At 25.3% G+C, this 15,127-nt stretch overlaps 1 protein-coding gene across 2 annotated transcripts; it reads left to right on the top strand.

Moving 5' to 3' along the window:
- Window positions 1–4,001: 4,001 nt before the first annotated feature.
- On the top strand, window positions 4,002–8,904 carry LOC132926399 (uncharacterized). Of its 2 annotated transcripts, XM_060990749.1 has the most exons (5): window positions 4,002–5,663; window positions 5,732–5,899; window positions 5,988–6,203; window positions 7,773–8,522; window positions 8,686–8,904. In XM_060990749.1, the coding sequence occupies exons 1-4, from the start codon at window positions 5,489–5,491 to the stop codon at window positions 8,477–8,479; spliced, it is 1,266 nt and encodes a 421-aa protein (XP_060846732.1). In that variant the 5' UTR covers window positions 4,002–5,488; the 3' UTR covers window positions 8,480–8,522; window positions 8,686–8,904. The 2 variants fall into 2 exon arrangements, with proteins under 2 accessions (XP_060846732.1, XP_060846731.1); XM_060990748.1 differs by having other exon boundaries at window positions 7,773–8,904.
- Window positions 8,905–15,127: the final 6,223 nt, after the last annotated feature.

Here is a 15,127-nt window from a genome sequence, read left to right as displayed (position 1 = left end):
TAAGCCAAAAAAATATTTGAGATATTTACTTAATTCAGAATTACTTTTATACTCGTTTGTTAATCCCAAATTTTGAATTTTCCGCCACCAGCTCTGCCCTAAATGGAATCTACACCCTTTAATATTTATTTCCGGCCATACTGATAAAATAGAATTATGAATAGCTTCTTCAAAGTCTACATATATTGTTTGAGGTAAAAATTTTAAATTAAGTTTTTCGCATTCATTACATAACATCCGAAAAGTTTGAGTATAAATTTCTTTTTGTTTATTTGGGAGTAGACAAAAAATAAGTGGAATATAATGATTATTATGTATTGTATGTATTGTGAATATTTGCATAAATATTTTTGGGCAACTTTTGAATGTGCCATCTACGTAAAACGTGTTGTTGTTACATAAAAAATTTAAATTTTCGACTGTACAAAAAATAACTATGTTATATTGATTATCATTAATTAATAAAAAATTTTCTTGTTTGTTAGTTTTTATATTTAAATCGTTCAATACTTTGTGAACCTCGTCATAACTTTGTGGAATATTTGGTAGAATATTTTTTCTCGCGTGATGAATATTTTTTTTAATAAGTGTACAATCGTAACGTGTTAATGTATCTATATCATTGTTTTTTAATTCACAATGTAATAATTTAGAAGGTTTCTCACATATATCATTTTGAGCTTTTCTCTTTAAATTATTATTTAATATCTGCCTATTTAATATTTTTTCGGAATCACAATTATGATTATGTGTCAAATTTTGATCAATAAATTGATTTTCGTTGTATTTAAAAAATGACTTACATGATCTATGAATACATCTCCATCGTTCAATATCATTTTTCAGAAGTTTGTGAAATGAAAATTTATATCCTTCTATAATATATATTTTTTTGCCCTTTTCACTGAACATAACGTTAGAATCTTCCATAGTGCTAGTGGTTAGAATGCAGAACACTTACTACCAACATGTAGCTATATCGATAGATAACTCGTCGAGGTTTAACCGGCATTTATCGCTGTTCCAGATAGTTTATTATAAGATATGTCAAAAATTATCAGATATTACCGATAATACTGATATTATTACACGAATGCTCGAAAAATCCATGAGAGAAAACCACTTACGTCTTTTTTTATTACGAATATCCCATAATAGTCATATTATATATGTATAAGTACTTTTCATTTACTTTTAAATTTAATAAAATTCTATTAATATTATTGTACAATATTTTTACTAACTATCAAATACTATTATATAAATTATACAATTCTTCATAAACCTATTATATGGATTTATTTAAATTAAATAATATGTATTTATATACTTGGTTTTTAGCATTTTTAATATTTTAAAAAAAAACTGTAAAAAACATTTTTAACCATACCTGTGGTCTAAATAGCTCATAGACAGTCTGTTAAAATGGGAATGAAAATGTTAGTATAGTGTAGTACTTACCAAAAAATATTCAGGAACTAGTGGAATACCTATAATAATTTGGGACCCAACTAGTATAGTACCTATAAAAATCTGGGACCTAACTAGTACACTACCTGCGATTAGCCCCTAGTATTCGGGACCCAACTCGGATGCACCGATCTATTGCGCCGGTACAAAAAAGGTATATAAAATAGGTATATATCAATTACCTAATTAAAAATATAAAATTAGTCTTATTTATACTTCTACAATAACTGATGAAAAAAATTAGTTAATATAGAAATATGAATTTAAGTGACAATGTGTATTAAGTATTATAATTTATATGTTTACCAGAACAATAAAACATACATACATTTAAATATTATACAGTTTAAGTTAAAACAATCACACTATTTTATTTTTACCTAACAAATGTTATATAACTTTTTTTTTAGATATTTTAACATACATTTTTAGTGTGTTCTATTATTAATTATAAATACTATCTACCTATATACCTATATTGTACATGTTTCCAATTTTTAAGGGTTACCTACTTACCTATACATTTGTTGATATTTTATTTTTTAATTATACCTACTCTTATAATTTATATATAAAACTAATATTTAAGGTATATATATAATATGTCAAAAAATAAAAAAAAAAGGCCTATATATAATATACATATTATACTAGCTGTCCCTGTGTTTAGTTTGCGGTTGCTTAATGGTTTAATGCTAACATTTAGCGTGAGGATAAAAACTATTTTTGGTTTTTCGATTTGGTGTATAGATTATATTTTTGACATATCAACTATATGTTAGCCGTTAATCTGATAAAAAATATTGCTACACAAAATGTGGAATTGAGCACTTGTGCTGTAATTAGTTCAGCTTCGACCTCTGTAAGTTAATAATATTTATTCAATTTACAGACTACCACATTAATAATAATATTATAATAATATAAATATAATATACAATAAAATGCATTGCTTAATATTTTAAATATATTAAAAAACATTTTTTAAATAATATATGATTAGTCGAATAAATACTGTTATAGATAGAAAAATACTATAAATCAAACAATTAGTATCTAAAGAAACAAAAGAATTCGAATATAATTGTATTTTTTATTAGCATTATGCTTGAAAATTATATTTAAATACATTTTTATTCATACAATTATCTAGATCATATAATAATAATAATTAAGTAGTTATATTGCCCAATTCTGAAAAATACACAGGCGCGATTTTTTTTTTTTTATAATTTATTAACAAAATAAATTAATATAATCTATATTATTCAATTAAAAATTTGTATTTTTTATATAGGTAGTTGATGAGTGCTGTTTCAGGAAAAATGTCATCAGTATCTGTCATAAAGAAAACAGTACGGCTTATTAGATAAAAAGAACAAGCTACTCCACCAAACCCAAAAACGTAGACAGAATTTATCCTACCGTAAAATTATACAACTATATTTGACGGAAAACCTTTTTTATTGTTTGACCGTGGTCCTGGAGAAAATAGAATTTTAATTTTCTCCACTCAAAAAAATCTATAATTCATGGAAAAATGTGATCACTGGTATGCTGATGGCACTTTTTCTACATCACCAAATTTATTTTATCAAATTTACACCGTGCATGGAATTCAATAGATAATAAAATATAATTCAATAATATAATGTTTTCCCATGCAAATTTGCATTGCTGCCAAAAAAAACGGAAAACACATATGTTGATTTATACAAATCATTAAAAACACTGAACGAATCATTAAATCAATTACGGTTGATTTCAAAAAAGCTGCGATTAATGCGATTCAAAGTGTTTTTACTAACACATCAGTTCGTGGGTGCTTTTTTCATTTATCGCAAAGCATTTGGAGACGCTTCCAAAATTTAGGATTCCAAAGAAGGTTGATGGCAGCACTTAGTTTTGTACTAGAAGAGGATGTAGAAAATGCTTGGAACGAATGACTGGACTCAGAATTTTATTCAATAAACGAAGATATTTTAACACCTTTGACAAATTATTTTGAAGATACGTGGATTGAACGTCTTGATCGAATAAATCGAAGGAAACCAACATTATTTCCAGTGTCACTGTGGAATTGTTTGAAATATATTTTTGAAAATATTCCCCAGACCAACAATTCTGTTGAAGGGTGGCATAATGGTATTGCATCTAGTCTGAATGCATGTCATCCAACTATATGGAAATATATAGATTTATTTAAGAAGGAGGAGAGCCTTGTACGGTTACAGGTATAGAACGACTAATCGCAGGAAATATTATGGGTGTTAAACAGAAGTACAAAGACCACTCCGAAATAATTACAAAAATATGTGACAACTATAATAATAGGAATAAACTAGATTTTTAAAAGGAATAGCTCATAATTTTCAACTCCAACTTTAAATATTAAACTATTATATTTTTAAATTTAATTAATTGACATTATTATTTATTATTTTATTTTATTCATGTGTAATTATTAATTATTAACAATAAAAGTGTAATTTTTATTTGATTTAATTTTAAATTTTCATTATCAAGTTCGTATCATTACATTGTTATAAACTTTATAAGTAGAATGTGTTCGTAATATTATTATTTATTGAATCGAAAAAAAATATCAAAAATTGTTTGATATGAAATCGTTATTGTATGTTTAAATATTATTCAATATAATATATTATTGAATAATTGATATTATCGCAGTCGTAAGATATGGCCGGTCCTGGACCACCCGTGCACATGTATCGCCCCAGCCACATTATATTATATCGACCACCAGCTGGGTCGTGCAGCGACGCAACCAACTACGCTCGACGCACCCTTCCCAAATACTATACCATTAATCATTATATCGTATCTATACTTACATTTGTATACTTATATTATATAACCAGAAAACATATTCAGTAACAACAACAATTATCATATAACACATAGTTGCTTGATGTAATTAAAAGTTATCTGCAGGACCATTGCGGACTCGAAGTATAAACGCTATTTCAGTATCGTGCTTAACATTGTCACTATTCGCTAAGGATTGCATAATGCAAGGGTACAATATATCGATATTATATAATATGATATATAAATTAAGTAATAAACGGAGAAAAAAATATATTTATCGTTACAAAATTAAGGGAGTTGCTATAAAACAAAATTCTTGTATTACGTATATAATTATTATAATAACCAAATTGTTATACACCGGTATGAATTGTATATAATGTCGATTCTAAATCCTTTTCACTCCTTACATCAAAGGCCACCACCACCGTAAACGATCACCCTGTATAATATAATCCTACCATTCATACCCCTACCTTAAATGTCTACCACCAGCCATAATTTGTATTATTTTATAATTTTTACTATTCTTTTGTGCATTTAATATTATGGCATATTATTTGTAATACGTTCTTATTTGTCAACTAATGAGTTTACTTAATTTTGGTTATTTATATTTCTTTAAAAATTCCCCAGTGTTCATAATTTTTTTTTTTTAAAACTGCTTCTATATTTTACATTATGCACAACACACGTAAAACGTCCTTTTAGATGTAAAATTGTATGCATACTGATTTAAAGAAATATTATTCGCTTTAAAAATGTTCACATCCACTTCAATATTGAACACCACACTGTATACGTGTCACGTGTAGTTTTCTGATCAAAGCGATATGTATAGATGTGAGAATAGCTTACACGTGTTACGTATGACCATCTTTTGTAATTGTCTACGTATACGACCATTCAATTTAAACATCCCCTACACAGTACAAGAATCACATATAATTTTATTCATCGAAAGAAGGACCTTTTTATTGCGTTACTTGGTAGAGACCCCAGATACACAGCAAGGACAAGTCAGTCTATCGATATGCTAACTGTCATTAAGACGTAGGTACTTAATGGAAAATAAATACATATTTCGATAACCATTCTCGTGTGAATCCGATAAAATTTAGTATTTTATTTTTATCTCGCCATTTTATACCTTGTGTTATATATTTTTATTTAACATAATCTCAAAATGTTTAATTGCGATAAATGTGCCGCGTCATTTTCTCGACACGATAATTTAAAAAGACATTTAAGAATTCACGATGATTCTGGCTACATATGTAATTTATGTAACATACTATTTACGCGAAAAGATAACTTAAAAAGACACACTAAAATATTTCATCCTGAAAATAAAGACCATCGTACGTATTATTTATTTTAATTTAAATGTTATTGGTAATATTAACAGGTTTATAATTTGCTGTTTAAGTGTTTACGAATAGAGATGTAAATGGATCTGGAAATGATACGTTGACTAATGCGATGTGGAACAGCACGGAAAATGACGTTGTATATAACAAGGTATCATATGACGCTGTCCGCATTGTTGTTAGACGGCCGGTACTAAACGATAATATCAAAATTGGTTCAAAATACGGTATATATTAATAAATTTAAATACACACACACACACACATATATATATATATATATATATACAATATAAAATGTATTTGTTGGTGTAGGCTCTAAGAAGAAAAATATTGACAGACTTGAGAAAAATACAAAGTCATACATCACGGATAATAATACAAGAGAGGTGCAAAAAAACGAAGTCGTTCAGAATACAGTTGACGAAGACTACAAAGAACAAATAAAAAAGAATTGGGCATGGATTAAAGTGGTGTCATCTTTGATTAATTCAATTAAAGATAAAAATGAGGCACAAGAAAAAAAAATATGTAAGTAAAATTAAAATTTTCATATTTTTAGAAAATAATCATGATTATTATAGGTACCACTAATTTTATTTTTTCGCTTATAAAATAATTTAATAAGAACAATGTATCATTACTTCTATCAAAAATCATGTTAAATATATGTTATATTATATTAAACGAATCGATTAATCAATATTTGTAAGAATATAACGTATTATATATATATATATATATACTTGTCTACGCAATATTTACATATTAAGTTTAAAATATTGAAAATTGTTATTGTTGTTTTCCTTGGTATTTTAATAACAACAAATACCTATAATAATAATCATTATTCATAGGTAAAATAATATTCTTTAATGAATGCAAAGTATTAATTTTAATTAAATGATGATCATTCGACGATCTAATATCATTGTATACGATAAACGATTTTGAGTAGAGATGATTTGTCAGTTTAAGATGTATTTTATATTACTATCAGTAATACGCGGTAGCCGAAATGTCGAATTAATATTTTTCAATTGCTATTATAAAAACATAATATAACTAATATAAGGAACCTCGTATTCATAACTTAGATATAAAAATTAATTTTTTTTATGAATACCTAACTACAAAATAATTTGCAAATTATCGAGATAATGATAAATTTCATCAAAGTTTTAAAAAAACAAAAAGTTATCAAAATTCTAACATAAAACGTTCATAAAAAGTTATTTTGGATTTACGCTCAACCTTTTTTTTAATTTACAATAACAAAAACTTATGAGAAATCCCTTGTATTAAATTTCCAAGTTTTTTGACCGTGTAAAAAATTTTTTATCGACAATAATTAAAAAAAAAAATTTAAAAAGTCAAAATATTTTATGGTGTATAGATAATGCCAATTTAAACTTCGGTAAATATTTTATGAATCTACAGTTATTATTTTTAGAGTTACATTAAAAAACAAAACCGATGTTTTCAAAAATTGGTTGTGCGTTAAAATTTTCGTTTTTCCTTAATTTTTTGTTTTGTTATCCTGAATATTAAGAAAAATACTTGGAATTTTTTATTTTTGACCCTCAAAATACATTCACTTTTCTACTAGAAAAATTGATGAAGTTGAAAATCGAAGCATTTTTAAACTTGTCTAAAATTTTGAGCCACATGTTTTAATCTGGTACGAGAATGCATATATTTTTAAAATTTGTTCAAATACTTTGATAAATTTAATACTTCTAATTACTTGACTTATGGTAGTTCTTCCTGTTCAAAAACTGTATTGCAGCTCCTGTAAACTGCAGTCTGACGCTAAATATCCATTAAAATAAAACAACAATAAATTAAAAATTATTACATAAGTACAAATATAAAGGTAAATCATTTTTATACATTTAAATACAACCATAAACAATTAAATCAAATAAATTATAGTAAATTTATTATTGTTAAATTATAATAAAAATAGACTGAAAAATATATCATTTTTTAAATTTAAGTATAATATATAATTTTTACACGTGTAATTCTATTACTAATTAATAAAAAAATGTAAAATATACCTAGTTCTCTATATAAAAAGTGTATTTTTTTTTTTAGTGTCAGACATAATGACTAGATGGCATACAACCCATGACAACCATGCAGGCAATTTGGAAAAACAAGGAGAAAGGTTAACATCCAAGTCAGTTGTCAAAAAATCAAATTTATTTGTTTATAGTGAACAATCGTCCTTACTAGATAAAAACAAAGAATTAAGTGACTCTAATTCGAGTTTTGAAGATTTTCTTACTACTATATTTGAGAAAAAATTGCACAATACCAATGAAACTGAAACTGATCGAAATTCATTAAGTAATACTGATGATAGAATGAATAACCACAAAGTTGTAAAGAACTCTCTTTCTTTAAGTAAAAAACCAATAAATAAGCGTAAGAAGTCCAGTGGGGAGAAAGCACTAGTTGATTCTAAGAAAAATCACAAAATAAAAAAATCATCAATGGAAGAAGATGAAGACTTAGAATTTTTTTACTCAATACTTCCAACAGTACAATCATTGACTTCAGACCAGAAATCCAGTTTTAGAATTCAAACAATGCAATTACTTTACAACATTATTCACAATATAAGTTCAATCAATCGATCAACTGAGAACTCCACGAACACACTATCGCCATTGTACACCACACCTGACAATTCATTTCAACCACTTACTTGTACTTCTGAAATTGATATTGTTTGGTCATCACCTGATACACCAAGTGTTGCGTCATATTACTCTAAATTTTCTCCCGATGAATTTTAAAATGACAATAATGTATACTTGCAAGAAGATTATAATTCTCGAAGTTAGTAAAAAAATTATCTACATTTTACATAATATTATATACATTAATAATAATATTAACTTATATTTTGAATTTTGAATTAATATGAAATCCACAATTCAATAAATAACTTGATGTACCTATTAATATTGTATACTTACCGAATTATTTTAATTTTTAATAGTCTATGAAAACCACATCAAAAATCTTAAATTGTATTTTACAAACATTGATCAGCGCCCCTCCCCGAAGAAAAGTCCTAGCTACACCACTGATGTTATTACAAGCATTTCCTAAAGTTCTAAACTCGTCTATTGTATTATTTTTGTTATTATTTAAGATATAAATACACTAGAAAACTAAAAAAATAAATATGTAAATTGTATTTATTTGTAAATTTATATCCAACTACAGTTTTACATTTTAAAAATATATTTTTAATATTAATAAATAATTATAATACATTTATAATATATTTATATGATTTAAATATAAATTATACAATAAAATATAGGTCAGAAGTTTGTTGATTATTTAGAACCTACCTATGTATTTCAATATTATCTAAATAATAATTTTAAGAAACATCTTAGAGTACTTAAATAATAATATTAATGTAAATTAATCTTTAACCAATTCATTTAAATGTAAATTGTAAACTTAAGAAATTATTCTGTAGTTTTCATTATTTCTAAATTATTTATATTAGTATATTTCTTCATTGTAAATTTTTATGGTGTAGATTATGTAAAATAAGTCTCTACCTTCACCTCAAGCTTTGCTTATAGAAGGCAGATAAACCATAATGTTTTCAGATTACTTGTAATAAATTATATTCTTTTATAAATGGTTTATTTTATTTTTAATTAATGTAACATAAGTTGGTAATTTCCAAGCTATTGGCTGTGTGGAAGTGAGAGTTTATAAGTACAGTATTAAATTAATAATAATAAATTACACAAATGCAAGAAAGATTGTTTCCAGAAACTTTAAGTTGTGAAATGACAAGATTTCATAACTTCCATATCTTAATTGTATGCCTAATTATATACAAAACTCTTAAATTTAAATACAAATAATTATTAATAACAAAATATTATACAAAAGAAAAAAAATTAAAAGTAAAAACAAATGATCTTTTAATAATAATTTGGTTGTGAAATTATGTAGATACAATAAACTAAATTTAATTATTATCTATTCGAGTTTGACAATTTTATTTTTTATATAAGTTAAAACACCATTAATATTAATACAACAATTTTTACACAAATATAAACCAATATAATCAGGATTTTATTACAAAGTTCATTATTATATTTAAACAATCCAAGAGTGTTTTCAATTAGGCTTTAGGTATGTACTATATTATTGCATAAAGCTAAATTCTCTATGATTATAGTAATACAAATTACACAATATTTATTTTACATACAGTTGTTTAAGTTTGAATAGATTATAAGTTTTGTATGAGATATCAGTATTTGTACGTACAATAGAGCAGTTTGAAAACGTTATCCAAAGAAGTCAACATTTTAGTTACAAATGCTCATATAAAATAATTGTTCAATTATTTTCAATTTTTTTCATAATTTTTGTAAATAATATGTAAGAATATTATTTTATGATATATTTATAATAAAAAAAACAATTTTCATGATTTTGGTAATTTAAACTTTGAATGCTCATACATAAATAGTTACTTGGTATTTTTTATTTTCTGACCTTTTATTCACACATACACACACACGCACACACACACACACACACACACAAATTACTATTATAATATGTAATATCAATGATACATTCTATACCTATGAACCTTTTTTGAATAAAGCAAAAAAATAAAATTTGCACAAACAAATATGATAATTAAATAAATAATTATTACTAATTGGTTGTTCAATTTTGGTGACAGGAACAAAAATTTTGTTGTGAGGAAGGGTATAGTTGTGATTAGTCGAAGACGTCTAAACTACTCCTGTGTTGTCCCGGGTGTTAAACCGAAACGCACCATGGAGCAATGGTGTAGGGGGTTTTATATTTTTAAAAATCAGTTTCATACATATTTCCATCTGTTAAGTATGGATTGAGTCTGCCGTACGGCTGAGCTGACGTCGACTACCACGGGCGTCCCCACATCAAGCGGCATCCGTTTGGTTGTATATATACATAGCACATCGGCCCCAGTGACAACAAGGTAGAGCACAGATCGCTTTTCAGCACTAACGAGTTCTGGCGGTGGCGTATGGTCGCCACTGGCCAACACGTGACTCACTACACTCCGTGTAGAGTGCACTGCCATTACCAAAATATACTTATTAAGGAGACGCTCATCCGCACCCGTTGTCCCCGTCTGACAAGTGTGCGACACGACTATTTTTTTTATCTGCTCTGAGCAGTTCACGTTTAGTTTCGTTACGTTTAATATTGGAGTAAATCGACCTATTACGAGAGTTAATGGTAAGGACTGACGACTTTATTTGTGTTCGTATGGAGACTTCACGATAATAATTATTCTACTTTTATGAGCATTTTTAAACTGCATTATTTTATATACACAAAACTCGATAAAAATTGAACTATCGTAATATCCTACCACCGACTATATGCTTAATTAACCTATTGGACGGTTAATGTATCGCGCCAACGATGATCTCTCGTTTCTTATGTACGTTTATGAATATTGTAATTGTTATATTATTATGTACCTATGTAGGTACCTTTCTTGTAAACTTGTATTTCATATGTTTGTCTTTAAAATAAATATTATAATCTTAATATTATTATTCTATATATTGTAAACAAAAGGGCTACGCGCGTAAATTTGTTGAAATAAAATAAAACATGTTTAGTTATTCAACGAGAAATTTATAATTGAATTTTATTTATTTCTGTGATATTATTATTACGTTCATTCAACATTATTTATCCCGAAATAGTTATAATAATTGGCACCTATCTTTATTATTTTTCTAGGAAACTTTCCTGTTAAATTTTATGTTTTTTTTTTTTTAATATTATAAGTATGGCATTATAGCCTATAGGTATGTATGTTTCTATTATTTTAATTTAAGGTTGTTTAATACATTGTACTATCCATGTAAGTATTATATAGTTATTAAGGCATAAACATTTTTTTAGTTCTATATGATTATTCACATACCTACCTTTATTTCGTTTTCAATTTTTGAATCAAAGCCTTGCATACATCAACAAAATTCGAAACTTTGTGGTGAAAATTTGAATAGGTATGACAAAATTTTGAAACTGTCTCCATTGGCTGAAAATCGAAGTGTCACAGCTATCTTTTCTTTTATTGGGATACATTTTCGCATGTTTGTTTTGGTCTTTGTAATATGTGAGCCTATTGTATTTAAAATTTACTCAAAGTCTACAAAACCCAGTCTACAGAGGTTTTCGAATTTTCGTGATAGGTCTACTTTACTGTTAAATAATGTTGGGAATAGATAACTTAAAAATTAATTATCCAGATAAGATAAAAGTTAACATAAATGGAATTTATATAGATAACAATATAGATAATTACTATTTTTTTTTTACTATTTTCTGTATTTTTAACACCATATGACGTGCATAATACTTAATATTAACAACACATTATTTCGATTGTCTTTTACTTTAATCATACCTTAAATATCTAATTTTTTTAAATACATAAAAAATGATACATCGTAAATTCATAACACATTTTAACATTTATACCAATACTAAAATGTAATGAAAAAAAATCTACAGATTCAAGTTTAAGATTAGAATTATTCACTATTATTCACATTATCATCATTACTTATTAATTATGCTTAAATAGTTTGAATCAGAAACATTTATATCGTTAGAACATTATATAGATTTGAAAAAGTACGAAATTCTTTGCCAAAATTGTAAGCATTGTGCCATTGTCAGTAACCACATTGGTAAACCTTTTCAATATTTATTTTGAAGTATTTCATTATTTCACTAATTACTTTGACAATATTTAAATAAGTATGATTATTGCCTTTAATACGTCTACAGCTAATATAATAGAAATGTCTACTATAGTTAATTCAATCTATTAAATTATAGGCATGTCATTCCTAAATAACTCTTATTATTGGAACTCCAAATATCAGCAGTAACACATCATATAAAACTTTTTTTTTCAATAAAATTAATTAATAAGTCTAGGTAAGCTTTATATTTATGTTTTAGCTTACTAACTAGAAGTTTTCACTTTTCTGTATGGAAGTATGATAGAATATTAAGTTGAGCTTTATAGGTCTCGAATCAACCGTTAGAATTATGGGTTTTCAAGTATAGCTAATGGCTTCATTTCTTCAACGATATAGTCGAAAACTAAATTCTTTACCTGTAATAAAAAAATATAATACAATTATAATTTAAAAACATTATTTGTGGAAACTTAAACTTTTATGTATATTATTATGAATTTTACTATACACAATGTCATTTTTGATTTATCTTAACATATTATCTATTTATGGGTACTATGAATCTATTTTTATTGTTTTGTAATATTTATAGAAATATGTTATTATATAAGTTGATATAATAATATAATATATAGTAGGTACACATTATAATAATTAAATACTATAATAAACGCAATACTTTTGGAAAAAATATATCAACTTGTTATAATACTAAATGTAAAATAACTGACTTTAATCACTAGATCAAAAAAATCATTATCACTTGATGGATGATAAAGGCTGATAGATCGTTTTCACTCAGAATTATTATTCGTATTTCGTATAACAGTGATATTACCGCTATATCATTGAAATATTGAATTAAAATTTATAATACTTATAGTAGTGATAAACTCGACTCCTAATGTATAGCACAGCGGTACTCACTTACGTACCATATTTTACCTACTTACTATTTATAATTAAATAAATTTAAATAATAATAATATAATATTCGTTTAAATACGAGTAAATACTAAAGTCATAAAATCAATATAATATCCATATGAAATATTACATTATAAATATATCACTATAATACATTTTTCGATATAACACGATAGCAATAACACATTTTTAAATTATTGCGTAATATGAAAAACGGTTCTGAACGGAGACGGCCCGCGGCCTGTCAGCCTATATACAATTATACATTATAATATATATACTAATAAATTAGGTATATTAAAATACTGCCATTATATAATCATTATTTTATTTTACAATAGGTCGTAGTTATATTATGGTAAGTTGAATTAATTATTACCTATAACATCGCACTTTAAAATGCCACTGTGTGTGTATAAAACATAATAAATTACATACCTTGGAAGTTTCAAGTACGTATGAATAATATTTTTAAATTATAACAAAATAATTGAAAATCGTTGTTATTAGTTTAATTTAAATATATAATTTCGTCCAAATTTTCTTTTAGAATGTCTACAGAAAAAAATTGTATTTATATATGTTTTTAAATTTGATGGTTACAATATAAATTAACTACACTTGAGGAACTTTCATATATTTTTAACTAGGTACAAAGTAATTTGTACATTTTCGTGATTTTGACAAATTTTGTAAAAATTTAAACTTAAAAAAAAATCGTGTTTGTCATGTACGTTTAATATTATTAAATAGCTTTAATAACAAATAATAAAAAAACTGAAAAAACTTTGTATTGAATTTTTAAGTTTTTTGACCCAACGAAAATTTTTTTATCAACATTTATAGAACAAAAACTAAAAAAAATTGAAAATTTCAAAATGCTCATTATCATCATTTTCTATTTAAAACTTTTACTTATATTAATAATATAAAGATGCATAATAATGCAAAGATGTATACAAAATATGTAAATTAACTTTAATAGCTATTATATTATTAAAAAAACGTATTATGAAATATAGTTAGTGATATAACCGATCGTTTCCTGTCAGAATCGTTTTTCGTATAAAATAATATATCATTGAATTTAAATTTAATACACTCATAATAGTGACTCAATTGACACATAATGCTTATTACTTAGCAGAGTGGCTTCAATTGGCCACTTACTTACATACCTTTATTTATTTATATTATACTTCACTATATCATATTAAAATTAAATTGGATTAGATTATAATTATGTCCTATTTCTAGGTTAGGTTAAGTGTGAGCACAGAATGTGTACATTATTATCTTTTAAAATTAATAATAATAAAAAAAAAGATTGTACTTACTTATTTGGTAATGAACTACACTGAAGTTAAATTGGTATTCATTTATGCTACTGTAGAAGTCATTAGGTCATTTATGTAAGTAATTTTGTATGAATGAAAAAAAATTTATATCTATAAGTAGTTATACACACACACACACACACACACACTTTGTTTTTGATATTTTCTAATTGGTATAAAATAAGATCAACTTAAAAGAAATTTGTATTAAATTATCAAGCTTTTTTTACCCCAAAATAAAGATTGTACCATACATAAATTTAAAATAAATTAAAAAAAGTTTTCAAAAATTTAAAATACGTATAAATAGCATAGCAAATCTAAATATTTTGAAATTAATTTTTATTTCTAATTAATGATAATAAATTTATTCAGAATTCCCTATTCAGATTATATAATTAAA

Source organism: Rhopalosiphum padi, chromosome 3, assembly GCF_020882245.1.
Source record: "Rhopalosiphum padi isolate XX-2018 chromosome 3, ASM2088224v1, whole genome shotgun sequence".
NCBI lineage: Eukaryota > Metazoa > Arthropoda > Insecta > Hemiptera > Aphididae > Rhopalosiphum > Rhopalosiphum padi.
This window is presented reverse-complemented; position numbering and strand designations above follow the sequence as displayed.

Excerpts from the sequence above, each read along its gene's own strand:
- LOC132926399 (XM_060990749.1), top strand. The coding sequence starts at position 5,489 with ATGTTTAATTGCGATAAATGTGCCGCGTCATTTTCTCGACACGATAAT. Across the intron at positions 5,664-5,731 it reads TCCTGAAAATAAAGACCATC|TGTTTACGAATAGAGATGTA; the intron begins GTACGTATTATT and ends TTGCTGTTTAAG. Across the intron at positions 5,900-5,987 it reads CAAAATTGGTTCAAAATACG|GCTCTAAGAAGAAAAATATT; the intron begins GTATATATTAAT and ends TTGTTGGTGTAG.